Genomic DNA, 27453 nt, shown 5'->3' with positions numbered 1-27453 from the left:
AGTATTTCTTGTCGCGAATGCAAACAATGAGAGACGTTTGCCAAGCCATTGCTGCGTCGCGTGCTATTGAAAGCGTATTACAAATTTACCATCTTTGACACTGGAACTTACAAATCTGTAGAGAATTATTCCGCCCATTTAATTTTTCAATATTTTTATTACAGCTTTTCTACGAAGAATGACCAACTAACTAAGCTTTCTAGGTGTAACTTTTAGTTCTATACTGCTTTTGCTTAGCGCTGTCATTCATTCGCGCATCCCTACGTGGTTTGTGTTCCAGCCAATTTCTTCTGGAATTCTACAGACTCCTACTTGTTCAACACTCTTTGTGCAAGGTGTTGGTTGAAATAGCAGAAGCTACGCATGACAGAACGAACCGCGTCATATCCATACCAAGGAAAGTATGATTGAGATCCTGCCATACAAAGGCTACGCGCACACTGAAAAAGTTTTTTTTTTTTATTTTGAACAATTTGTTAGGCACGGTGCTCAGATAATTCTTCCTCCTCCTGTGCTTTCTGGTCACGTCTGGCTTCGTCATGATCGAAATGCAGGCACGGATTTTCAGTTTCTGTCATATCGTATAGGTTGTCAGTGCAATACAACTTGCTGGCCTGATAGCACTCAGTTTCATTGCTAACATTGCTTCCGGATAATCCCCAAAGCAGACACTTTTGGCAGTCTGAAAGCAGCAGTAAACGATACGCAAAATTATATGAAACAGCAAGCTGCAATGGCGGCTGAGAGAGGGACACAGGCCCACGAAATAAACTACCGACAAGTTCAATAGGCTACCTAGACGAAAACCAATTTAGGTCCCCGATTTACTGAAACCTGTGTGGTCTTCTACATTCGCACTTCATTTAAACTGTTTACATTACGGGAAAAATCCAGGACATATAGAAACTAAATCCATGTAGCCAAGGAAAGTAACCATACTTCGTACAACATTCTCTAATAAAAGCTGGTATAAAGCGTAAAATAAGAGCGCCTAAAAAGTGGTGTTTGTTTTTAAATGAAGTTTGCCCTATCACAGTGGCAAAGGCAAACGAGGAACAACTCATGCAGGATATGTAGCCATACTACGGTAAACCATTCTTGTTTCCGGTACGTTGCTACAGAGATTCGCAACATAGCAAAAGCCGCGGCCGGTGACAAATTATCAAACTACTTGCAAGGTATATTTTGGAAGCGATAACACTCTTCTACATTGAGAATAATACGCCCAAGCTACTTCACTGTTCAGATATGGAGCCTAGCTCCCGTATTCTGGAATGCATGTTAACTTTAAAGAGGCCCTGAACCACCCTTCAGCTTGAGATCTTAAGAGCAGCATACGAGCTGTTAAGATCTCAGCGAAGTTTTGCCATCGTACGCTGTGCGTGGAGCTCGCCAACGGATAGCGAAGTCACATTTCTCTGAAACGCTCTGTTTGCAACAGAAAACACGGTCCTCACCCTCTTCTAGACGTGCTATTTCGTCATTGCCTTAGACGGCTGCTATTGGCTGATAGTTGGCATCAAGCTGCGGTGGGCTACGTGCCGCAGATACTATGTCCACCGCGGGGTGCCGCCAAGAGTCCACTGGCTAAGCGCACTTCGGCTCGCTGAGGCCAACTGCGTTTGGCCTATGTTTAGCGCAACGTAGGCACCAAAGGCGGAAGTCGTGGCATCTACGTTAACATCCGAAATGAAATTTCAGTTGTACGCAACGGTGACATTTAGAAGGCGGAACGCTGTGGGCATGCCCCCATTGCGCCGTAGCCTTCGCAGTGCAAGTCCATGAAGAACGAACGGGAACGCAGCGCAGGCCGTGTTTGAGTGCCAATAACTCCGCTTCTCCTGAACGCATTCAAGTACTTCTTGCGGCAAAGTCTTTCTGAAATAGCGTATGCTCAATTTCAATGCATTTCTCTACTTCAAAAAACGTTGTTCACAGCAACTTTAAGCTCATGCTGGACATTTAAATAGCGCCATCTATGGACATGTCCAAAGAGCTCATTGCGTTTACTTCGGCTTATTCACGACCAGCGCCAATTAAATCGAGTGAAGCATGGGGTTCTATATCACATGCATCTACGAGTACGAGGCTAAGACTCCATAAAGCAGGCATTACCAGTTTGTGGTTAATACAAAATTGGCACAAAAATGAAGTAGGTATACTATAACCATGTGGGGTAGCATTGGATGGTCAAATATCTTTACTTTAACCACTGTGCACGGGCAAGGAGCTATTTACTAGTGTCACACCTGATTTCAAAGCCACCGAAGATCTTGTTACTTGCCGTCCAATGTATAACGCACTCCGAAGTGGACGCGTTTTTACAGCGAGTGCTTTTCTGCTAGTGGAGGCAAGTTAACCAAGTGCCTAGCGATGTGCACACAGTGATCGCAAAGATGACAGGTACTTCGGGAACTGAGCTTCGGTGGGAACGACGTCGATCACACTGTTATGCTGCGTCTTCGTTTAATTACTTGGGTGGTACTAGCGGCGCCGACTGACGGTAATAGGAAATTGATGGGATTGGATTCAGGGCAGTACAGGCCCTCAAATCCAGCCCGGAAGCAACAGTTGTTTGTTTCTACTCATTTTATTTTCTATTGACTAATAGCGTGTTTCTAAGAGGGACTAAGACATCGAACGAATGCTCCACTATTATGCATCTTATTGTCATTGAATGTTATACTATGGCAAAAATTTAGCTCAACTAGTAGAGATAAGTGGAAAAGTTTACCTATTGTGGCACTCGTGTCGAAAAGGGGTAGTTTCCATTTGACAAGAAACATCGTTACTAGAATTGAATATAAACATAAACGTTGCAAATTTTATGGAATGTAGGCAATGATCGCATTTTGCGGAGAACAGAATAAGCTTTGTATACATTATACGTTGTCCTGAGCATGACTTCTCCTATAGTATGGATAACACAAATCACAATACTACCCAGTGACTTGTGCATTTGAAATTTGTTGAGAAAATCTATGATATAAGCCTTTCTAACAGCGTTATGGACCTTATTGAAGTCATAAACATACATTAAAATTTGATACTAGTGTGACTTTATAAGAGACATTTTTTACAAGGGATGTTCATCACTAAAAACTACCGCACAGTTTCTTACGAAATCATTCTTTCGTTCATTGTGACAGCCTTGTCAATTAGTGCGAATTGTGCTTGCAGATGTAATTGATATTGTTTTTCAAGTAATACTTCTCTTCATGGAGTGTGATTTTGCTGAATAACTCTCTTAGACCACTTGCGCTGGGTCCTTATAGCTTTTCGTTCACGGCTTCGAAGCTAGCAGTGGTTTGTGTTCGCGTTTGTTAAAACTAAGCGAAACCCTGTCAAATGTGTGAACGATTTTGTTGGCAATAACAAATGTTTGTAATCAGAGTTGCAACTTACATTATCACAATACGAGGGGCTACACTGGGACTCTACGTAAACATTGTTCTCTTGCAGCTGTCCTTTCCAAAGCTTAAGAAGCGCACAACTACAAAAAGGTGCAGGTCACCTTGACAAAATTATATACTGTTTGTTGTATAAAATTATTGATCGCACAAGAAATATCAGTTATCACGCATCGTTCATTTTGCATCTCAGACTGTGACGTTTCTTAGATATGTTTTCATCGCAATATGTGTAGATATCCTAGAAGTGTCTATAGAGCCAAAGAGGGAATTGATCAATCGCGTGCACTAAATCCTTGAAGCAAAGATGTTCAGGATTACAAAAGTGCCCTGAAGATGGGGTAATGATGTCGCCTGCTGTTGGCGCATACGCTGCGGCATTGTGAGGAAAAGTCGACTTCGGTGCAATCATAGACAAGCTGTTACATGTGCGTATATTGCTGCTTTAAAGCTTTTGTTTTGCTGGTGACAAATCTAGTGCAGGAGGGGGCAAATCTGCACATCAAAGATATCCTATAATCAGGAAAAGGCATCAGCTCTTATCGGTATACGTTCGCAGTATTCGTACAACACATAACATTGATTCATTATACGTTGCACTCCGTAGACGACTAAGAAATTCCACCACCCCCTACTTAAAGGCCTTAAAGACTGGTTCAATTCGTTACAAAGCTGTACCGCTTGCAAGCATTGAAGGAAAATAGTGCAGTAATAGATGTTTACATGAGTCCGCAAGATCGGATGCTTGAGAACCATGAAACTCAGGGGTTGTATTCGGAAAGCGTTTCTTTTGTCAATTACACCCGGTAATGACTTCCCGTTTTTTAAACCAATACATTCATCATAAAGATTAGCTGGAAGTTGCCGTTACGAGCTATTGTAGGGTTAGCGCTTTTCATGAATGGTGTTCCTGACACCATAAGAATAGGTTCGATGTTGGCGTCATAACAATTACAAGAGTCGTCATTGGGGATAACGAGCGCGTATGCTGACTCTGACCGAGTGCGTTGACAGTATATGGAGAGTGTGCCATTCTAAAATATCAGAAAGAAATCAAAGGCCGTACTTCATTAACGAAACAAAATAAATAGGCCTGTATTCACAAAGAACTATTAAATTAGAGTTGTTCTTAAGAACTAATTTCTGCAAATTCTCATGCTGGACGTAATATTACAAACGATGTCAGGCCAATGGCGACGAGCACTTGAGAAAAAGCCTTGTGAGTTCGTCCCAAGGTGTTCACTGGTCTCGTACGCAGTCTCCCACAAAAGTGCGACGGATTTTCTTGTCGAAATTGTCACCACTGCAAGTATTCCTGAGCAATGGCCAACTTCAAGTGATCGTAGCGAAGCAAATACTGTGTTCATTACAAACTTTTCAAGTTTTCTAAGAACCATGAAGACATATTTCTACACCTAATGTTATCTGAGGTCCCGAAAGATGGCAGAAGCGGCCAGGCCTGTAAAATCCTATGATGAAATAGTCGTTGAGCGCTGTCAAGGAAGATGCACAACTGTTCTGATAACATCATCCCAGCAGATTAGAGCAGTCGTTGGCAGGTGAGCTACAGTTTATGAACTATTCATGTGGTCTGCGTAGTTCATTTCACCGTCAAAACCCCTCTTCTGAATGTTTTGATGTCGCTGTAGAAAAGACATTCTACGTGAGCCCACATTTCGGCTAGAGGGTATCTGCCTCGCTGGTACAAGCCTCCCAGCTCTACTATCGCAGTGCAGGAATCACAAGGGAGCGTTGAAGTTGTGGCCTCGCTAAATTAGTATATCTCAATGGCAACCACACCCTACAAATCCCTCCTAAATGCACTTTAAGCCACTCCGAAAGGAGAAAAATTATTTTCCAGGCGGAAAAGACGTTAGTGTAAAGCAACTAGCGAAATATGGGTCACGCCGTCGAATAGACAGTAAGATGGCACTCGTTGCACTAGATAATAGATTTTCTATGTGATTTCTACGCTATCAAACATTCAGGTCGACTGTGCTGATAGGATGGGCAAAAGTCTTACCATCATCTGTTACACCATATGAAACAAGTAGACATTCTTTATCAGCCCTCAACACAAGGTAAGTGTGAGGAAACTCTTTAGGTGTATCTTCTGTTGGCACCCCTAGTAATAAAATGCAACAAAATATTTGTTAGGGTCCAGAAGTGTACAATTTACGCAGAATAAAACCATATGTATCATTGTACAGTTTCGGCACTTAAAAAAAAAACATCACTAAGCAGCAGTGCAAATGGTCTTTTTTAAGACGTAATTGTCTTGTGTGATCTAGTCGACACACTATTCTAAAACAACACATCCATAACAGTATGGTAAACGTGTAAGGTTCTTTAATTCTCTTACGAGAAATAATATGCAGACGTTTCGGTGCCTTATTGAAAAGATGTCTCACAAAGTTTGTTTTGCTCTGAGGCATTGTCTCCTGATTGCCACCTACCACATTATTGAGCTTTCGCCAAAATACAATGCTTAAGATATAGAACGCACAGCTTTTACTGAGATTTGAATGGCTGTCTGACTTCAATACAGAGAGATTCAGGTTTGCAGGGACTGCTTGACAAACACTTTTTGCTGCTGTATGTGAATGCTGTTTATTGTGGCATGTATCAAATATATTCAATGATGACGAATATTCATCTTTCTGCTCTCAAAGAGCCTGAGAATAAAACATAGCGGGTGTCCTTATAGCCTTACTGTCAGTTGGGCAAGTCTGTATGCATTTACTGTAACTAATATCTGTTATTATTGTGGTCGGCTCATCGTCCTGTTCGCGCATTAGTTACAAAGGCATAACGGGGTTCCTGGAAAAATGCGCAAGAAGGCCTAATTATTATTGAACTTCAAACGTCAATGTATTTTGTTGCTATAAGCTCACTACCAAGCTGTTTAATTTACGATCAGCACGTGGTTCGGCAAACATAAATAAATAGCGGCGAACACTCTGAATGCATGTAATAACCACGAAAGGACATAAACTGTACGAACTTTCCCAATTTCCCCAGTGGCATACCTTTGCTATAAATATTTCTATTTTGGCCAAAACTAACAATTACATAACACTGTAATATAATGAAGTGATTCCATCGAAACAAGTTTTGCAGGAGGAAACACTAGAAACACTAGGTAATTTTTTGCGCTACCGGCCATCTCTAAAATTTATTATCTTGATCCCGAATTCCGCGCAGTGTACATAGAAAATTCTATTGCAAACCTTCTGACGACAATATGGTCACCTTAAATATATTGCCTGTTATACGCATTCGACAGGTTCCATTTCATCTTGGAATGCTGAAAACATCCTTGGAAGCTTTTTTCTGAATCGCTGCAGCGGTAATGTCACTTCCTTCTAAATTTTAGGCACATCATCAATGTTAGAACCCGACAGCACCAGTTTAAACTTGGGAAAGAAAGAAAATGTTTTGTTATTAGATCAAGGTAGGAGTGAAGGTAGCGCGTTGCAGAACTGTCATGAAATTGCGTGCGAGAAACTTACGCACAATCAAGTAGAGTGCTCGGCGCCATTCTATCGGCGGAGAATCCGGCTGCCCTCATTCAATAAATCTGAACCCATGCTGCCCAGACAATCTTTCAGACGCTTCCAGACCTCAATGTGTCAAACCTGATTGAAAGTTTGACTTACAGGTATGATTTCGTTATGCAAGATTCCAAAGAACGATCAACATCGCTTGGATGTTAATGATGATTCACGCTCTCCCCCAAAATGTTTGATATTTGCCCAACTTCGTTTTTACACTCCTTCCATTGCCACTTCAGCTCGGTAACGTATTCGTAAACCAAAGCATCGTCACCTTTTACGACCGTCAGCAGGAATTCATAGCTGTAACCTCAAGTTTTCCTCTCAATGCGACATTCTCGTTGTCGAAATGTTTGCACAGGCGTCAATAGTTCTGACATCATCATGGCGCAAGCCTTTTGCATTTCCAAATTTCCGCCAGACGGGGCGAGCAGAGCACATCTTTGAACCATGTTCTTCTGATGTCACGCTAACACTCATTTGGCAATCGTGAGAGCAGCAGAATCCGCGCGATTGATGTTTTTGCCTATGCTCAACAAGGAGAGGGGGGAGGGGTGTGTTGATCTTGCATCCTCATTGCATCCTCAATTGCATTCTTTTCTGCAATTCAAGATGTTCATTCTTTTGTGCGTTAGGCTTGCGGCGGGATAGTGAAACAGGCTTCGTTTTATTGGCACACTGTTTCGAGCACTATCGCTTCAGCGCAGCATTGCCAATCCACATCCTGTTATACTTGGCTGAGGTTGTTCAGCTCATGCAAAATTATATTGACCGAATACATCGCTATAAGAATATAACTGCATTCAGTGGTACTATTAATAAGTAGGGCGTTCTGGAATATTGTTTTTACAGTTAGTTCAGTAAATATGCATAGATTTTTATTTTTAAATGTTCAACTCATAACGCAAACTTCATATATATTGCGCGCTACTCAAGACAACAGCAAATGTCATGCCGTGGCATCAGCGATCAACAAACTACGAATTTTAAAAATGTTGTGAATGCGCCCGTAAGTTATTTATATCTCATTTACAGACTGCGTGGTATATTTTAAACCGCATGCATGTTTCAACATTACTCTTGTTTGCAATTCTTGAAGCGGGAAAGTAATAAAAATATTGATAGCTTACTGTGGTTTATTTTCTTGATATCGATACTCCTCAGCCCATTCACGTCAGTCACTTGGAAGTCAACCAACTGTTCGCTGAGAAAAAATATCAATGCTTCGAAAGATAAACTGCAGCTTCATGCATTTAACTAGGCACTTTTGAAATAACACTTCAATCATAGCAATGCATGATTTGCAAATATACAAATCACAAGTCTAGGATATGATAATGCAGGAAAATGTTTCTTTATTTATTTCAAATACCCGCAATCGCCTAATCTTTAAAGAGGATAGTGGGGTTGCTATCAGGAAGTAGTTGGAAATTGCAAAAGAAGAAGCCTTATTTTGAGCTCTTTAAAGCATGGAACACGTAAACATGCGTAACCACAGCAAACCATAAGATTTACATGAAACTAAGCATCAATAGCGCCTACTAAAATAGAAAAAAGGAATGCGAAATTTTTAAAAACACATAACAGAATGCAAGATCCGTGCATACTTTGTATGCGCAGCAAACGTACACCATGAGAACAGATGTACATGATCCATAAAAACAAAAGAACTTCAAGCGTTATTGCTCTCAAGAAAAAAAAAGAAATAAATATTTGTTGAGAACTACGACATTGATGACAGCATTGATGGAAGGCTTTAGATGGTTTCATTCGTAACTTGTACGAATCTTGAAGTAAAAACAGAAGGTCTTATTACAACACGTGTGATTGTTTGATACTTTCGTTGTTCTGCGACAAAGAAGAAAACGGCACCCCGCACATAAACATCAATCTTTCAATGTTTTCATAGCTTTGCCTACACACACAAAAAAAGCAATTCCACTGCAATCTAGAAACACACGACGCTGCTCACATGCGTGAGCCCATGCTACCCCATACCGTGAAGCTACTGTGCCGTGTGAGCCTGACATGCAATGTCTCTATTCTACGAAGGGAAATGACTCGACTGGATTCCTGGCGCTAACATTGCATTTGCTTTCTTCTTTTAGGGACAACTGCCAGTCGGACGATGGCTGCCGTAGATATCGGTGGCGCCAACGATCTATGTAGTCCTTCTGCAATAACAAATCTTGGGGCTGGGATTCAGTTTTCAGGATTGGACTTTATGTCATAGGTAACCAGCTGCTGGCCCAGGACTATGTGTAACTTTGGGCCCAAGGCAAAAGTCCTAGGGCTCTGGTCCTGAGGGGTTATGTTACTAATGGCATTAAGAACTCTCCTCAAGTTGTTAAGCGATTTTGTATTTTGTGACCGAGTTTGAAAGTGCTGGCGCGCAGCATCGCGTTGTTGTGTGAATTTTTCCGACAATTTCTTTCTTCCTTCATTCATCGCTTACATCAATACCCCTTTCCTCAGCACAGGGTAGCCAGTAGGTACTTACACTGGCTAATTTTGTTGTATTTTCTTTCTATTTGTCTCTCTTGGACCTTGACTATATTCTACAGACAGCTCTGATACGGTTCTGTTTATTGGATGTCAGTATTAGAGATGCCGCCAAGTATTTGCCGAAATCGGGTGACAGTGTGAGCGAGTATATTTTTCAGAGCGCACATTATCACGGCGTAGTGTTCTGCATCGCCCGCAGGCAGCAGCAGAAATGCCAGGTTTGCCATCACCGCTGCGCAGAGCGGAAGCTAGACAGTCTGCTTTGCTAGCACCACATTCTCCGAGAGAAACATGACACCCCCTCCTGTACTGTCAATCATGCCAACCACAGGGTCGACGTGACCTCACGCTGATTCCTAGCTTTGTTACTTTGGGCGGGTAAAAATTACGCTTTATTACGAAAATTATTGACGTAATCAGGCAATCTGACCCCCCCCCCCCCCCCAAGTTTGAACTGTGTCCGCTTTGTCTCCATGCTCGTGGGGACATTCAGCTGTGACGTCCTTCGTCCTTTGGCACCGGAAACAATGAGTGGTCCGCGTGTGTCGCCAGCCCCTGGCTGACGGCCAGGGGCTGGCGATGCATTTACTTACATTTACTTATTTTCATCAGTTAGTATTGCTAGTGATAATAACTTTGTGATTACTATGCTCTAAATTCATTTGTTTGGTTACATCCTCAGGCACAATGTTGGCCACAGTAAAATTGACACACGACTCATTTGTCATTATTACCAGAGGCGGAAGGCTTGCAGGCTGCTTCAGCTCCACGGAGGGTTGGCCCAGTATCTGCGGGATCAGCCCACGCTCCCATTTCTTATTGTGCACGCACCAATACAAAAATACATTGAAAGTTTTATTTAGTTGTTCCATTTATGATTATTTATTATTAATAATAAGTATATTATTATTAGTGCTTGAACTCTGAATTCCCTCACCCGTGTGAAATTCCGGTATTCACTACCTCTGGGACCGGTCTACATTTTTGCCAACGGACACGGCAAATGCATTTGGGGTAGAGGTATATAGGTTCCGATTAAATAGTATTCCGATTAGAAACGTTTTAGCTCCTCGAGTTCGACTGATTTCATCGTACCCTATTCCCGATGTTGCTTGCGCGTGAGAAAGCGTCGACAGATGTGTCAGCTATTTGGCAACCACCGCGAGCACAACGGCACCTTGTGTTCCTTTTCAGCCTCGTAAGGTACGAGCGAACAAACAACTGGGTCGATCCGTACTGTTGCTTCACCATGTTATGAAAATTTCTTGAATGCTCCCCCAAAGACTTTTGTATATTGCCTCAACCTCTTGTGGCCTCTCTCATGTGTCACCTTGCCAATATAAGTTCGTGCACGCGTGGTAGTTCCGCTATTTACGACGGCGATTTCTAGCGGAATCTCAAACGCGCGATAACGCTGTATGGCTAACTAAACTCAGCGTATTTAGCCAGCTGGTACGTTCTTTTCTCCCCTATTTGGGCTTTTGCTTTCCTCTACGTCAATATTGGCGAGGGGGTTGTCTGACGATGAATAGTCATTGTCGCGGCTGCTTTTCCCGCTCCAGTCTGGGCGTATTTGGGTTTAGGTGCAAAAATCTAGTTCTAATTTTACGAGGTCTTTTCAATCGACATTACGGGCGTATGTGGGAACCACGGATTTTACTCAAAGCTCCTTTGATTATCAGATGGCGGTTTCCGACAACGCACCAGAGACTTTCGAGACAGAGGGTAGCTGTATCGCAATAAAACTTAATAGGAGGTATATATTAAAGGTAGTACAAGCCTGCGCTTCAATATGCAGTCCCGAAAGTCAGGAAGTACAACAGTTTGATGAAGGTGTTGAATTAGCGAAGAGCAAAGTGCAAACTTAGTATACTGTAGTCATCTGCGACTTCAATGCAAGAGTGGGCAAAAAGCAGGCTGGTGAACAAGCAGTTGACAACAATGACATCAATTCTAGGAACAGTTCAGGAGAAGTGTTGGTAGAATTTAGGAAAAGGAATAATATAGGAATAACGAACACGTTCTTCAAGAAGCGTAGAAACAGAAAATGGACCTGTAAAAGCTCTACTGGAAAAACAAGAAATATATTACGTACCTCAGGCCGATTCCAGCATAGCGCAGGATGTAGAAGTGTTAGCGTAACGGGCAGTAATCATAGGATGGTGAGGTCTAGGACTCAATTAAATATGAAGAGCGAAAGAGTAAAATTAGTCAAGAAGAAACTGGCCAACATAGATGCAGTGAGGGTAAAAGCAGACCAATCCAGGCTGGTACTTTCAAACAAATATGCAGCCTTAGAACAGCGAGATGAAGATGACATAAAGGTAATGAATGAAACCTTTGCTAGGCTGGCTTCAGAGGCAGCAACTGATGTGGGAGGTAACGCACCAAGGCAAGCAGTAGGTAAGCTCTCCCAAGTAACAAAGGGCATATTAAAGAAACGAGAAAGAATGAAAGTGTCCAACTAAAGAAATCATACAGAACTCGCGGAACTATCAAACCTGATGAACAAAGAGAAAATACGGGATATTAGAAATTATAACGTGAGAAACACTGAGGAAGCAGTACAATATGGACGCAACATGAAATCAGTGAGAAGGAAACTTGACGTAGGGCAAACCAAGATATATGCAGTGAAAGAGAAGTAAAGGTAACATTATCGGCAATCTCGAAGATATAGTAAAAGCAGTTGCGAAATTCTTTCTCGACGTGCCCAGTTCCGAGAGCAGCCACGATATCTCCATTCGAATTAGTAATGAAAATGTTACAGAGGCTGCTTCTATGACTAGCGATGAAGTTAGAAGCGCCTTGCAAGAGTTAAATGGGGGAAAGCGGCAGGAGAAGATGGAATAAGAGACGATTTATTCAGAGATAGAGCAGAGATAATGCTTGAAAAACTGACAGCCCTTCATACGAACACTCCATCGACTTCAATGTTCCCACAGGACTCGAACAATGCCAACATTGTACTAATCCACAAAAAGGGAGGCGTCAAACAACTGAAAATATAAATGCCGGTTCGCTTACTTCTAGTACTACAAAAATATTCACTATGATTATCTCAATAGAAGGACAACACTGGAACTCCGTCAACCAAAGGAACATGCTGGTTATAGGGAAGGCAACTCTACTATTGGTCCCAACCATGTCATCAATCAGGTAATCGAAAAATCCGTGGAGTTCAATCAGCCTCTTTTTATGGCTTTCATGGATTATGAAAATGCATACGATTGAGCAGAGATACCAGCAGTCATAGAGGCATTACTTAATCAAGCAGTGCAGGATGCTTATGTAAATATCTTGGAAAATATTAACAGAGATTCCACAGCTACCTTAGTTCTCCACAAGGAAAGTGGGAAGGTAGCTATAAAGACTAGGGCAGGACAAGGAGACAGAAACTCTCTAATGCTTTTCACTGCGTGCTGGGAAGAAGCCTTCAAACTATTAAACTGGGAAGATTGAGGAGTGAGGATCAGCGGCGAATATCTCAGTAACCTTTGATTTCCTGATGACATTGCAATGTTCAGTAACACTGGGGATAAGTTACAAGAAATGATTGGGGGCCTAACCCTAGGGAGCGTAACAGTGGGGTTCAAGATTATTATGCGGAAGACAAAGATAATCATAAATCGTCAGGCAAAGGAACAAAGGTTCAGAATGGTCAGTCAGCCACTATGGTCGGTGTAGAGCACCTTTACCTATGTTAATTACTTGAAGGGGATCCTGATGAGGAGAATGAAATTTACAGAAGAATAAAAATGGGTTGAAGCACACACGGCTGACAAGGTGACATCCTGACTGGAAGCTTATGATTATCTTTGGAAAAAAAGAGGTGTAATTTCAGTGCATTCTACCGGACCTAACATATGGGGCAGAAACTTGAAGACTTGCAAAGAAGCTCGAAAACAAGTTAACGACCGCGCAAAGAGCGATGGAGCGAAAAATGCTACGCGTATTGTTAACACACAGAAAGGCAGCGATATGGATGATATGGAGCAGAGAGCAAACGGAGATAGCCGATATTTTCATTGACATTAGGATAAGAAAAAACGGAGTTGGGTAAGTCATGTTAGGCGTAGTTTAGATAATCAGTGGATCATAAGGGTTACTGAATGGGTGCCAAGAGAAGGGAAGCGCAGTCGAGGACGGTAGAAGCCTAGGTAAGGTGATGAAATTATTAAATTTGCTGGTGCTAGTTGGAATGGGTTGGCGCAGGACGGCTAATTGGAGCTCGCATTGAGAGGCCTTCGTCTTTCAGTGGACATAAAATAGGGTGATGATGAGGATAGCTATACCATGCAGTTTTGAATATCGTCAACAATGATTTCTTAGATTTTCTTAACCTTTCAACTTCATGACTGACATTGCCAACTTCACTTCATCAGTCATGTTGTTGAATGTGTAACGTCAACTTTTATTCGTACCTCCATTTTAAAAGACGATTTCTTTTGTAGAGAAATGCCTGTGCTTTTACTTATCGCGTATTTGTGTTTCTAGCGTCTTTCATACACCTTTGCCGGAGATCGTGCAGATTAAAAATGTGGTACAATTGTGAAGCTCTTGCTGTTTCAACTTCAATGCTCCTGCTACTCTCGTCAAACAAGGAGTGACGTCAGAAATGGTTATACCCAGAGACTCCGCGTTCATCCAATCGAGGAGCTGTGCATGGCCCTCACGCCGGGGAAACGTCGTTACATTGGGAAGCAGAATGAAATGTGATATGCGCTGACAATCACTCGTTCCGTCTTCACACTGTCATGCGACGCGTGAAGAAATTGCGTACGGAAATGTTGAACGCAGCATAAAAAACTTGAAATGTGATTCAACCTCCACTCTACGCCAACCAGACGTTGACAGTCCGGCGAGGCTCTCATAATAATTTATATGCGTCAAGCATCACGTTTTTACCTCAACTCGCTCAGGAAGACATCATTTTCATTGACGTTGGCAGTACACATTGAAGGCAGTACACGTTGTACTGCCTTCAGACTGTTTACCTTTCCAGTGGAGAAGGGAAGAATATTGAAAAAGAAAGGACTTTACGTACTTTCTTATCATCCTCTTTTTTCCGATCCTGAAAGATGAAAAATATGGCGTTTTATTTGTTTGTTTTTACGAGCAAACCATCAAAAAGTAGGGAGGCAAGAATGCATGGTTTCGCATTTAAATTCAGAAAGAAATCATAAGAAATTGAAACAAACATGCCGAAACTGTCTGCCAATGAGCTTTGTGCGACAAAGAAGGTGTCAGAAAAATGATTAGTGACATATGCATGGGTGTTATCAAACATGACATCTTAATTTATGGAGCGTAGACTGTAGCTGCATCAGAAGCGAGAAAAAGTTGCCAGTGATTGCCTCTATTACTCGGAGTAAGATTAGGGAAAAATCCGAGTTAAGAAACGTCTCTACGCCGAAAGAAATTCTGTAAAGGACTTACGCGGATTTTATCCGTGCAGTTTAGAACATATAGGCGTCATTTTTTTATGAATTTTTAATCTTTCAACAACTTGAAGTTTTCCCAAGGGTCTTTAACGGAAACTGTTTACGTGTGTGTCCGACAGTGGTATTCGCCTATTCAGTCCTTGGGCAGCTTAGCAAGCTACTAAACAGGGTCACCTGATCATTCCTCAGATGACACACGATGCGCACAAGTGCGCTCTAAGAATAAGGTGACGTCGTTTGGGACGTCATATTTGTCCCATTTGGCGTAGGATACATCTTCAGTAGTGTGTCGAATAAAGCAACCGCGAATTTCTGCACGAATATATTTGAACTGGATACTGCCGTACTTCAGATACTTCAGAAAACCGAACGAGACCTTTGCAACATGTTGTATTGTACTGCGACATAAGTTTCGTGGACACCTAGGGAAAATTCTCGGCACCTGCGTCGGCGTCACGATGATGCGCTGGATATATCTAAGTATATAAAAAATCCCTCCGGCATCTTAGAAACAAAAAGAAACGTTGATACCGCACAGCTAAACGACATAGCAAGCCTTCCGCTTGGAAGGCATACAAAGATTTTATGATAACTTACTGTTCCGCAGTAGAATCTGCTAAGCAAAAGTATTTTTCTATTGATTTACCTTCCCTTCTGAAATCTAACTCTAAGAAGTTTTGGAAACTTGTATCCCCCGAACACGATCCGCAACATATATCTTTGCTAGACGACAATCATGTTCCACTTTCAGACAGTCATCGCACCTCGGCATTTAGCGCATTCTTTTCATCTGTTGTCAACCGGGAAGACCACTTTGACGTTCCATACGTACCCGATTTGGACTTCCCATATATGGAACCGATCGAAATAACTGCAGAGGGCATAGTACTTCTAATTAAAAACCTTAAATTATCCTCTTCAGCCGGAATTGACAATATTAACTCTAAAATTCTTAAGAACACTGTCTCCGTTTCTGCTAACATTTTATACCACCTTTTCAGGCAATCTTTAGCGACAGGTCAACTTCCCTCCGATTGGAAAATCGGTAAAATAGTGCCTGTGTTTAAAGCCGGTGATAAACATACTCCCGAAAGCTACCGTCCAATTTCTTTAGCTTGCATCTGCTGCAAACTTCTTGAACACATAATCGCTTCTCATGTTTACCGACACTTAGAATCTAACAACTTTTTTTTAACAACCAACACGGATTCAGGAAAGGTTTCTCTTGCCAAACCCAGATCTAGAATTAAGTACAGAACTACACTGCAACATGAACAATAACCTCCAGACTGACTGCATTTTTCTTGATTTCTCAAAAGCCTTTGACCGCGTCGCCCATTGCCGTTTGATTTCTAAATTATCTGCCCTTCGATTAGACTCGCTAACCTTATCTTGGCTCCGTAACTTCCTTTCACTCAGCCAGCAGTTCACGGTTATTAACAATTTCCAATCCTCCCTTTCTCACGTAACTTCTGGCCTACCACAGGGGTGCGTCCTCTGCCCCCCATTGTTTTTAATCTACATAAAAGACTTGCCAGAAAACATTTCTTCCTGCATGCGAATCTTCGCTCACGATTGCATCACATAGCGTCCAATAACCTGTGCCGATGACCACTTAACACTGCAAAACGACCTTTACCGCATTAACAACTGGTGTAAAAAAATGGCTTATGTCGCTGAATACAGAAAAATGCAAAATAATCTCCTTCACACGCAAGCAAAACATTTCCAACTACTGCTACGCCATTAACAATTACCAACTGTCGCAGGCATCATCTTATAAGTACCTTGGTATTCATTTCACACCCAACCTCTCCTGGTCTCACCATATTACCACCCTATGCAAAAGCTTCAAAATCTTTAAGATATTTACGTCGAAATTTACATAACTGTCCCACTCACGTTCGTCATCTAGCTTATCAGACCTTCGTTCGCCCACAGCTTGAATTCGCCGCATCTATCTGGTCCCCCTACCAAAATTATTTATTTAACATGCTTGAAGCGGTTCAGAATAGGGCTGCACGTTTCATTTCACGCAATTATGACAACCATAACAGCATAACGCAAATTAAGCTCAATCTTTCACTTGAAACCCTTAGTGGTCGTCGCGACATTGCCCTCTTACGCCTTTTTCACAAATACGCATACAGCAACAGACCATTCCCACCTCACCTTGATGCTCCTTCCATCACATCACGTCGGTTGCACAATCACTTAAGTTTCACGCGATTATATGGGTCAACTCACACCTTCAACGCATCTGCTCTTGCTCGCGCTATACGTTTGTGGAATGGTCTTCCAGGCAACATTGCATCCGAACCAGACCACGATAATTTCCGTCAACTCCTGCACTCTTTCTTTTCGCAATAATAACTTGCCACTAGTATTTCCAGTTTTATTTTACTTCCGGTGCCGTGTTCTGTATACCACCCATGTATATATTTATTTGTTATTGTGACAGCTTTAAGACCAAAGACATCCGTCATTTTTTTGTACCACTGCACGTGTTTTTTTTTCAGTATCCCACTTTGTGCCCGACTGCATTCCTTATAATAATAAATATTTGTACTGTGCACGCCATTAGTTCCTGCGTTTTTATCATGCCCTACCATTGTGCGTATCTTAAACCCTGCCAACTGTTCATGCGCCTAGATTGCGCATATTTGTCAGTATATCTTTGGTTGTAGTTTCTTTTCTTGTTACTGTTGTCATTGTAATCGGTATACTTTATTGTTCTTGTATCCAGTTTTGCCATATGTATAATGCCAGCCAATATTTTTTTTCTCTCTTCATGTTATCCTTTTTCCCGCCCAACCTTGTACTTGCCGCCATACCACATTATCATCGATTCCTCTCTTTATGTTAAACTGCAAATTTGAGCTGTACATTGTACACCGACAAGTTACTTTGTACTTTTTTATTACCCCCCTTACTCAATGCCTTGTCAATATGCCTGTAAGGTACGTTCAATAAATAAATGTAACAAATAAACCGAAGGAAAATTGTTGAACGACCGGATTCGAACAAAGAACGTCAACCACCGAAGTCCGATGCTCTTATTATTGGGCAACGCACTCGCATTTTCTCTATTGCGCGGTTGTTGTGTCAGTAATGGGGAGATAAGTATTTTAAAACACATTTAGAGAGACACGGGAAGAACAATTACAAACCATTTTATGAAGTTCAACGAAAGTACGAAATTTAACCGTAGCAACACGCGCGAATTGCTCTCTTAGTGAGGGACAGCTTTGTGAGCCTCCCTATTCTTGTCAAGTTATAGAGTAAGGCACACAAGCATAAATATATGCATACGTATTGGGTATTTACATCGTTGCATGTCAATGTTCTGACAATAGCTTTTGTTAAGTGGCAATACCTTCTTTTAGTTCTCTTTCTGCCACAAGATATTATTCTGATACCTCTTCAATGCCACTTTGTTGATATTTCCGGTATTCTTACAACTGGCGTGCCCTATTGTAACTCCTAAAACGCGTATCTATCTTGTTGGTAGACGTGATTGGGACATGTATCATGATGCGTTGGATCGCCGACTCAGAACTATTTTTTTTTACTTCATGATCAGCCATAAGATGTGCACGATTCATTTTTTTGTAACTAGATCGTTGCTAGGTACGCACCCAAAGCCGTTTCTTGTAGTAGTTGTGCCTTGTAATAGAAAGATCACCTACCAATGTTCTTTTATTTTCCGAGATGTTTTCAGAAAGAAATAAAGGTACAAAGCACGTCCCGTGTTTATTTCCTGCAGAAGTTTTTGTAGCGGCTGTGACGTCGCCAATTTGGTGCGTGGCACTTCGTGTTATTTATGTTGCGCTTTTACCTTATCATTGTACCTAATTTTCCTCGCACATAGTTTTGCGTCTTCTTTTATGCGTGACGGGGTTTTGCATCCTCATGTTTTCATGTATTTTTTTTTCTTGCAATTCACAGCTGCCGTAGAGGAATGCAAGTTGTGGTAAAGCCTAATGTAATAATTTTGTTGATAACAATTCTTTGTACTAGGTGTATTTCTTTGTTTTGTGGTGGCCAAATGCATATTTCCTCGAGATATGTTAAAATTTTGTTTAGCTTGATTGCGCTATCCGTAGTTATGTCTTTATTGTCCCCTATCGTGTATTCACGTTGAGGTTTCATGCGCATTGTGGCTTTCTTTATTCGAGGTTCTTTTTCAAAAGTTACTTTACTGTTTTTGTAACCCACACCTGCATTGGTTACCAAACGGCCGGCTTGCCGCATTGTTTAATAAATAAGTCCGCTGAGATAGCACGTGACGCAATTCTGGTAAGGTAGCCAACCAAAGCAGCAAAAGTAGGCAAATAAATGGTTGACTGAAAGCATATTAGGGATAACACGTATTTTTATTTTATTACCACCATTTCTTGCCGTAATACAAATATTGTACTCATCTATATCGCGGAGGACTCGCTCGATTCATTACTAATGCACTGTTTAGTAAACGTCGAACGGTAAGGCTCCAACATCGTAACAATTTCCAGTCGAACTCATGACAACTCGATGAAGAGTATTATGTGTTATGTCTAAAATATTAACATAAGGACAAGCAAGGTAACATGAAATCTGTGAATGAAACTATCCTTTTCACAGCAAGATATAGACATTTTTGTAGTTCCTAGTAAAATAGAACAGCGCTGAATTAAGGGTGAGGTAGTCTTAAATTTACTTACAGCCCTTCCTGTCCATCGGGGGCACCGCTGAAAATAAAATAAAAGAAAATGTTGTTGTTTGGCTGTAGTAAAACTGTACGGCAAACAACAACGCCGGATAAGGTTGTTTACAAACAAGCGCTGATCAGAACTTTGTTCATTACAGGAAACAATTATGCATATATTCAGCTCTGCTAACCTCAATGAGCATCTGCAGGTTACAGAAACTGCAAGAAACATAAAAAGCTCATATGCTATTCAACAAGGTGACTTCTTGTTAGCGATTACAACAGATGGCTCACTCACCCACATCTGTGCACTTTACCATGCTTAATTGCCAGCCCACCCACTTTTCAGTTTTACTATTTGTCACCTCAAAAAATAGCTGTACTGCAAAATGCCAAACTTTCATGGTGCAAGATTACCAAACTTGCATGTGGCACCATTTCGTGCTATATTATTTCACGACTAACCGGTCAGCAGTGCGATTTATGTAGGGCGTTTAGAGAGATTGACATTCTTTATTACAATGTCATCCCTACTTAATTATGAAGTACATTTTTTTTTAAATTTGAGCCCCACTCATACCATAGAATTTGTAATATTCAGCCTGCAGCTATTTGTCGAAATTTGCTGCAGTGTACTACCATAAGTTATAGTGCAGTATTTTTAAAAATACCATTCCGTAAGGTCTCAAAAATTTCAGTGAACTCAGGTTATTAACGTTAAGGTAGGGTATGGTTCTAATCATTTATTCGCAACTTCCCTTCTACGTTTTAGCAGTCTTTGAATCCAGGCCAACATTCTGGTACAATGCAGGAAAAAACGTCACAACTAAGTGCCGGAAATACGCTTAGTATAAAAGGGTGCATTCTCTCAACATTGACATTTTGAAAGTTCTTGAAATTGGGGCTGGATGCTTAGCAGCATGTTGTATAAACGTAGCCCACTGAGTTACGCTGCAGCGCTGCCGTAGAGTTTGGCACATAGCCGAAGGGTAAATATCCAAATTTCTGGGATGTGCGGAAATTTCAGAGCATTCATTTGGTGTCCCAGTTGAAAGAGTGAAGAAGAATTACAATTGAGGCTGCGCAAAGTGGTAATGATTGTAGAAAAATTACAATGAAAATGTGCCGTATATATGCAATCTTACTTGCACGAAACAAAGACGGCGTCTGCAGTTAAGTGAAACTAACGTTCCAAGGCGTTAAATCAACCTAAACCAACATACGGACACAAACCTGGAAGACATGTACTGATTTGTGTGTATTCGTGTTCACATTATGTATAATGTTCCCACGGTTCGTGGCGTGAGCATACTGGCAGCTTATTATTGTATATCATAGGTTAATCAGAGAAGGTGCGGTGGAGAAATCAGTATGGGGTACCGGACGTGAAGACGATCACGACGTGTAAATAGTTCCAGTGGTCTGGTGCGCGCCAGAAGAAGGAGTACCACGCGGTTGGGCAACAGTGGCAGTTTAAGTCAGTGGTGCAGTGAGAGGCAGTCTTGGAGGGACAGGTGTTAGTGCTCGGGTGACTAGGGTCTGAATGTAGGCCAACGAAGTTGCACGACCGAAAAGAGAAAATTCACGTGGAACATCCTCGTGGATAAATTATTTTATTTCTAGAATAAAACCATATGGTCAGTGGCGTGGTCGCAAAGGTCCAATGCGGAAAGGTGTGCGTTATCATGAGTTACAAGGCATGCTCAGGCACCCTCGTTGCAAAGGTCATCATTAATAAAGCGAAGCTAAATCAAGTCGACGCCATCTGGGCGTTTCTAACAACAACCGCGCGGAATGTGGGGTCAGATATTTCGCTCAATTTGTCCGCTTTGACAATAGAATATAGTTGACGCGTTGACAAAGAGAGAGCAGAGATATTAAACAGTTTGTAAACCCCTCGAACTTGCGTGAAGCTTCACTACTCAGATATTCTGCGCGAAGCCAGTGCTCGGCGGCAGGGCTCAGTAACTGTTATAGTTGATGGAAAGCCTACCAGAAAATGTGGTCGGCTTCTAGATTACTGAACGAGAGGTTAGGCAGGTGAGTCAGGTGAAATAAGATATTTGTGAGCTTGACGTGGTCTTCCGGCTTGTTATGAGCACTTACTCGGCCTTACTCGGTCATCCAATCCTTCCCGTAGTTGTAGCCTGAACAGCTATATATAGCGCTATCGCGCTGCCGCGGTGCGCCAGTACAGATGGTGTTCCGGAGTATGGGAGCGACATGCAATGTGCTGGGATCAAGGATGGTGAAAGCGGATGGTAGCATTGTGATCTGGAGTTCCAGGATAATGAAAAGCAACCCATCACGTTCACTAAGTACAAAGATGTGCTCTAACTCCTCAACGTAGACTTGCAGCACATTACCTTAACTGCAGTTAAAAATACGGAGGGCTGAACGTGCGCTTCCAAGGACACTATATCGTCGCCTTACTCTTTCACCAGAGAGATGCCGGATGTCTTCAGTACAGTGCTCAATAGTTAACGCTTTTTTAGCAGAATTTCTTGTAAAGGTTGTGGTAGTTTCTAGCTGTCGCATAATTTTGGAACTACATTCACACACATGCGGCTGTTTGAGCCTTCTCAACACTAGTGCCATAAGGGTATGCGTAGTGAGCATCTCCCCTTTTTTGCCAAAACAGCGCATCATTGCTAGTATGACGATGTATGTCGTTTAATGGTGCAAGGGTTAGCTACGGCCAAAGAGTGCCTTGACATGTGGTAATGAATTGCGTAATATGGATGAAGTCAAAGTGAGTGGCAAATGTGGATGTGATGTGGTTGTAAGGATTCCTAAAAACGGTTCAGGTTAACGGCGGAAAACATGTAAGCATCAAAATAATTACAATAAATCATGCTACAAAAGGCATAAACGTTTCTTATTAAGATGTATTATGAAATGATGCATACAAGCACTACTGCCTCCAGAGGACCCTTGATGTAAAGCAAGATGTTAAAGGCGCGTGCCGTAAAAACTTATGACAGAACAGCCGCAGCCTCAAAAACGAGGATAGGCTTAAGACGACCCGGCTAAATGATTTCTAAGATGCTAACTTCATCTAAAAATCAAAAACGAAATGTTTCCAGGTTCAAAAGCTGTTCTTTAGCTAGAAAAAAATAATGCTGAGTGAAGAATACGTTGACGACACGTTGAATGAAAGTAGCTTTTAAGCTCAGTTTTTATTTCCATGCAGTGGACGAGGACATGGAAAACTGTAAGGCGGTCGCCACACCTTTGACATCAGGGAGGGTGACTTCCATTCAGTAGGTAAAATTTTGTGCCGAAGGTATGAACTATTCTTATTCGACATAGGAGCACTTCCTTGTAATGTGTTGTTTCCTCCGTTATCCAGTGCCCTTATTTGGGCTGGATAAAGTGCAGTTCATTAGATACATGAGTATCCCACTGTTTCTGCCAGTGACCCTTAAGATGTGACGTACATTTGGTTTAAGGTGCGTGGCTGGAATTGATATGTTTGCGTCGGTGTCGCTAAAAGCTACTGAGGTAGCGTTCTCGTCAGCAGCTTCGTTACCTTTTATACTACTGTGGCCACGTGCCCAGAAAAGAATGCTTACTTGTTTATTCATATAAGCAGCGCATAGTAATGTATATAGATTATTTAAATCATTGTTCTTAGATTTTTCAAAAATCATTAGGGCTCGAACTACACCAAATCAGACGGTAAACACAATTGCCCTAGTGAAGTTTGTTTGTCTAATGTGTTTAACTGCAGAGAGGATCGCATATGCTTCCGGCACAAAAATACTTGCATATAGGTTCAATGTAGCGGATGTTAAAAACGATGGTCTTAGAGCTCTATAGGCAACACGTGGAAGAGCCTTCGAACCATCTGTATAAAATTAAGCACAGGCATACTTCTCCTTTAGTTTCATTGGATGCTCTGCTACTACCAAGGCATTGGAAGCCTAGTAGGAGCCATGAGGACATTCTCTAAAAGGGGGATGCCCGCTTATCATGACGGTACTTCCAATCGGAGAGACATAGGAGGCCTAGCGGCTGGGCGGTTACTGAACAGAGCGGCCGCGGAGAAGTCGTGAATAATTGAATGACACGGATGGTTAACAGGTGATTTTAACTTCATGGCTTACAAAAGTTTGTCTTTTGGAAGAATAGAGAGCATTCATTAGATTCAACATGCCGCTTTGCGCAAACTAGGCCTCAAGGCGCCTGTAGCAAGGCGGATGCCTAAGTGTTAGATAGGATCTATCGTTTTCAATGCACAAAGCATTGCAGAATTTATATTACAGCTCTGTAATCGAAACATGAATTATTATACTTTTGTACAAGCTTATACGGCATTTCCTATCGCTTGCCCAGGGTGTACGTGACAAGAGCTCCCGAAGATTCATTGTGTTGAGGCATTTTTCCTGTAGATACTTCAGGTGCGGGAAACAAGTTGACTTAATGTCTAATAGGATGCCTAAATATTTGCACTGACAGCTCACAGATATCCGATCTCTATTGAGGTCTATTACGGAGTCCGGCGCACCTGCTTTTTGAGGGTTTGTTCCTACCGTTTGTTCCTACCACTAGGACATTTTAATTAAGCGAAGATGTACTCATTGCTTGCAGATACTTAGAATAAATTATTTTTAACCTATCTGGATTTTATTCAGATATACAGAATAAATGCTAGTACGCCGTATACAGTATGGAGCGAGTTAATTCTGGCCACAAAGACAGTGCAGCTCAGCACACCAATATATGGCACACCAGCCTCTTGCATAAAAGAACTAGACAGAACGACACCAACTCTAACACGGAACGTGTGGTGGCAGAGGTAGCTCTCAATCACATTCACTAAGTGGCCTCGGACTCCCATTTCAGACACATAGTGGAGGATTCTAAATCGCCAAGTTGTGGCGTACGCTTTCTCCAAATCTAAAAATACTGAGAAGAAAAATTGTTTGTAGACAGAGGCATCATGCATATTTGTTTCGATGCAAACAAGGTGATCTGTGTTGGAGCTACCTTCCGAAAAACCGAAATGTATGGGATCGAACGTTTTGTTCCGTCAAAGAAAATAGATGACGCGCTGCCTAATCACTTTCTTAAATTGTGTACATAAACAAGTCGCAAGAGCTATATATTTCCAACTACTGGATGAGGAAGGGTCCTTGCCCTCTCCGAATATTGGAAAACGAATGCTTCTTTCCAGGTGGACGAAATATAGCCGGCAGAGAACATGGAATTTAAGAGTGACTATAGTGTTCTATGGATTTCACGGTATTAGCGTTTGATCACTTCGTACATAATTCTGTCACCTCTCGGAGCGCACTTTTACAATTCAGTGAGGCCTGGAACGCTGCTATTCTAAATAGAGGATTGTATAATTTATTGGATGTGCCTTTCTCACCCAGAGGCAGTCGGTTTGCTTGTTGCTGGTACTTCAGCAACGTATCTGAGTAATGGGGTGTACTGTAAATGTGCTCGAAATGTGCTCTTGGGCAATCTGCCCTTTCTTCAAGAGTATCTCCTTGTGCATGTACTAAAAGTAGGGGATGACTTTCTTGGCCTTTTATTTTGTTCACCCTGATCCAAGTTTTTGTACGTCTGTATAAAAAGTGATGCTACTTACGAATTTTTCGAAACTTTTACGTTTAGCGTGGCGGCGCGTTCCCTTACCTTGTCACCTTATCGCCTTGAAGTTAAGTTGTCTTTGGTTGGGGAATTACGTCAGAGATTTGGAACCCTGCTTTGCTTCTTCCGCGCTTCTTTACACTCATCCTTCCACCATGGAATACGTCATTTGAAGACGACCCATTTGCTTGGGTGAATGCATAGTCATGCGACGTCGCTTACAAGGCTGGAAAGTATGCTACTACATCGCTAGCCTAAATGCACGGGCATCACTAAAGGTCACATGTGTTCACAAAACCGGTTCCAGTCGGCTGAATCTACTTTCCAGTGAGAAACGTTTGCATAGCACCCAGCTTGTTTTGTAAGGTTTAGAACAATGGGGAAGTGATCACTTTCACAAGGGTTATAATTCCCATTCCACACCAGGTATGGAACGATTGTACTGGTCTATGGAAGAAAAGGTTTTGTATTTACGACTGCAGAATGAAGTATTTTTCTTGTCAAGCAAGCAGGCACTTGAAGAGAATATTAGCCGTCGTCTGGCATTACATTGAAAGTCTCCCCACAAAGTGTTATGGGCCCTTATATCTCAGACAACTTCAGTTAAAACTCGATCTAAGGAAACCCGATTACACGAAGTTCCGGAACTAACGAATAAATTTTCATTCCCGGCAGGTACCCGTAGGGCTTGATGTTGTCATAAACCTGAACTAATCAAACTAATTTCACCGAACTCGATTTAGCGAAGTTTTTTCTGAAATAAATGAGTAAAGAAGTGATAAATTCTTCCTATTTTGACACCGACGGGCTTTCCTTCGAGCAACAGAACTGCATGTTGGCCTAGTTGGTGCTTGCTAAAAGACATGTTGTCTTGCGGCAAATTAAAATGCACGCAAAAGGAAGACACATAGAAGATAACACGAGCGGCACTTCCAACTGATTTAGTTTGGGAGGTGACCCAGGAAAATACATACACATACAGGCATGCGCAGGCTGTTCACGAAACTGCGTTATGCAGCGGTAAAACAATTTCGTTTCCGATTTGTAGGGCAATGTATGTGTATCGCTACTGGAACTTCAACCTTTCTTTTTTGTACTATAATATTTATATCCTATTTATCAGAATATACGTCTTCCTGTTGTGTATGTTATTTTTCTTAGAGCATGCTCTCTAAAGCTTAAAGAGGCCGCACGCTGAGCCCATGCATAGAACAGTGGACTGCCACGGCAGCTTTTGCGTGGGGCTACGTTACAATTGTATATATTGAAGGTGCAAAAAAATTTTTTTTAGATTTCACGAACTTTCTGCTTTGATGAAAGCATTCGAGCGTGGTCATCATTTCAGTAAATCGAGTTTCAACTACATGAATGGTGCCGGAAGCTCATTTATGTACTTTAAGTTCGGTTTTAAGTTGATAAACACAATTCATAGTAACTACCTTGTCAAACAACACCCCTCGCACAGCAACTGCCTCTCGGGGCTTATGAAGTTTTATTTCCCGGCAGACGACACGTCTATCGACTATGATAGCCACACCACCGGAAGATAGGCAACTGCCATCGCGGTGTTTACGAAAAATGGCATACTGTCAGAAGAAATTTGTATGCAAGTGCTTTAAATGTTTGTCTTGAACACACATCACCTTTGGATTAAACTTATACAGGTGTTGTTTGACATCATCGAGGCTGTGGAGGAGAGCTATGACATTGCAGTGTAGAATTTGTGAATCCATGTTGAATGTGGTTTCTGTGCTGTGTGTTTTAGAAGCAGGAGTTAGGTCACAGAGCCCTTTCTGGGTGCCGTGATGCGACGTTTGTCTTTTCTGGAGTGGTCAAGAGATTCACGCCGCTCTTTCGGCGCTAACGGCGCTGTCTGTATGGGTGCTGTATCCATCACTTTCCGAGAAGGGCTGGACACCCACTGTTGAGTGGTTTGCTTGATGAGAGCCTCTTCTCAAGGTACGAGCCCCTTGAGGCCACCTGCCTGGAGGACGATGGCCCCTTGTTCTGGATTGCTGGAGCAGTGTCAGTCGCTGCCGCCTAGGGGCGGATTGCGTCACCGCGGTTTGTGGTGTCTATTTATTTTTGTATTTTTCTATTTAACTTTTATTCTTATTATGTCTTTCTCCTCCTTTCATGACGGGTAAAACCGCGAGTTCACGGCGTGCTCACCATCAAAAGTAACACAATATAGAGCCTTCTCGCAAAATTCATGCGAATGTTCATGGGCACATTTGGCAAAGGCGTCT

The 27453-nt window shown here is 41.9% G+C and overlaps 1 protein-coding gene across 1 annotated transcript in view; it reads right to left on the bottom strand.

Moving 5' to 3' along the window:
• Positions 1-441: 441 nt before the first annotated feature.
• LOC129384251 (uncharacterized) overlaps positions 442-27453 on the bottom strand; it is a 27922-nt gene continuing 910 nt past the window's right edge. The window contains exons 2-6 of the mRNA XM_055069465.1: positions 19617-19643; positions 14517-14543; positions 8095-8168; positions 5434-5535; positions 442-682 (exon numbers count right to left, since the gene is read on the bottom strand). Coding sequence (XP_054925440.1) covers positions 477-682; positions 5434-5535; positions 8095-8168; positions 14517-14543; positions 19617-19643 — 436 coding nt within the window. The 3' untranslated portion in view covers positions 442-476. The remainder of the gene's footprint in view (positions 683-5433; positions 5536-8094; positions 8169-14516; positions 14544-19616; positions 19644-27453) is intronic.

Source organism: Dermacentor andersoni, chromosome 8 (genome assembly GCF_023375885.2).
Source record: "Dermacentor andersoni chromosome 8, qqDerAnde1_hic_scaffold, whole genome shotgun sequence".
Lineage (NCBI taxonomy): Eukaryota > Metazoa > Arthropoda > Arachnida > Ixodida > Ixodidae > Dermacentor > Dermacentor andersoni.
This window is presented reverse-complemented; position numbering and strand designations above follow the sequence as displayed.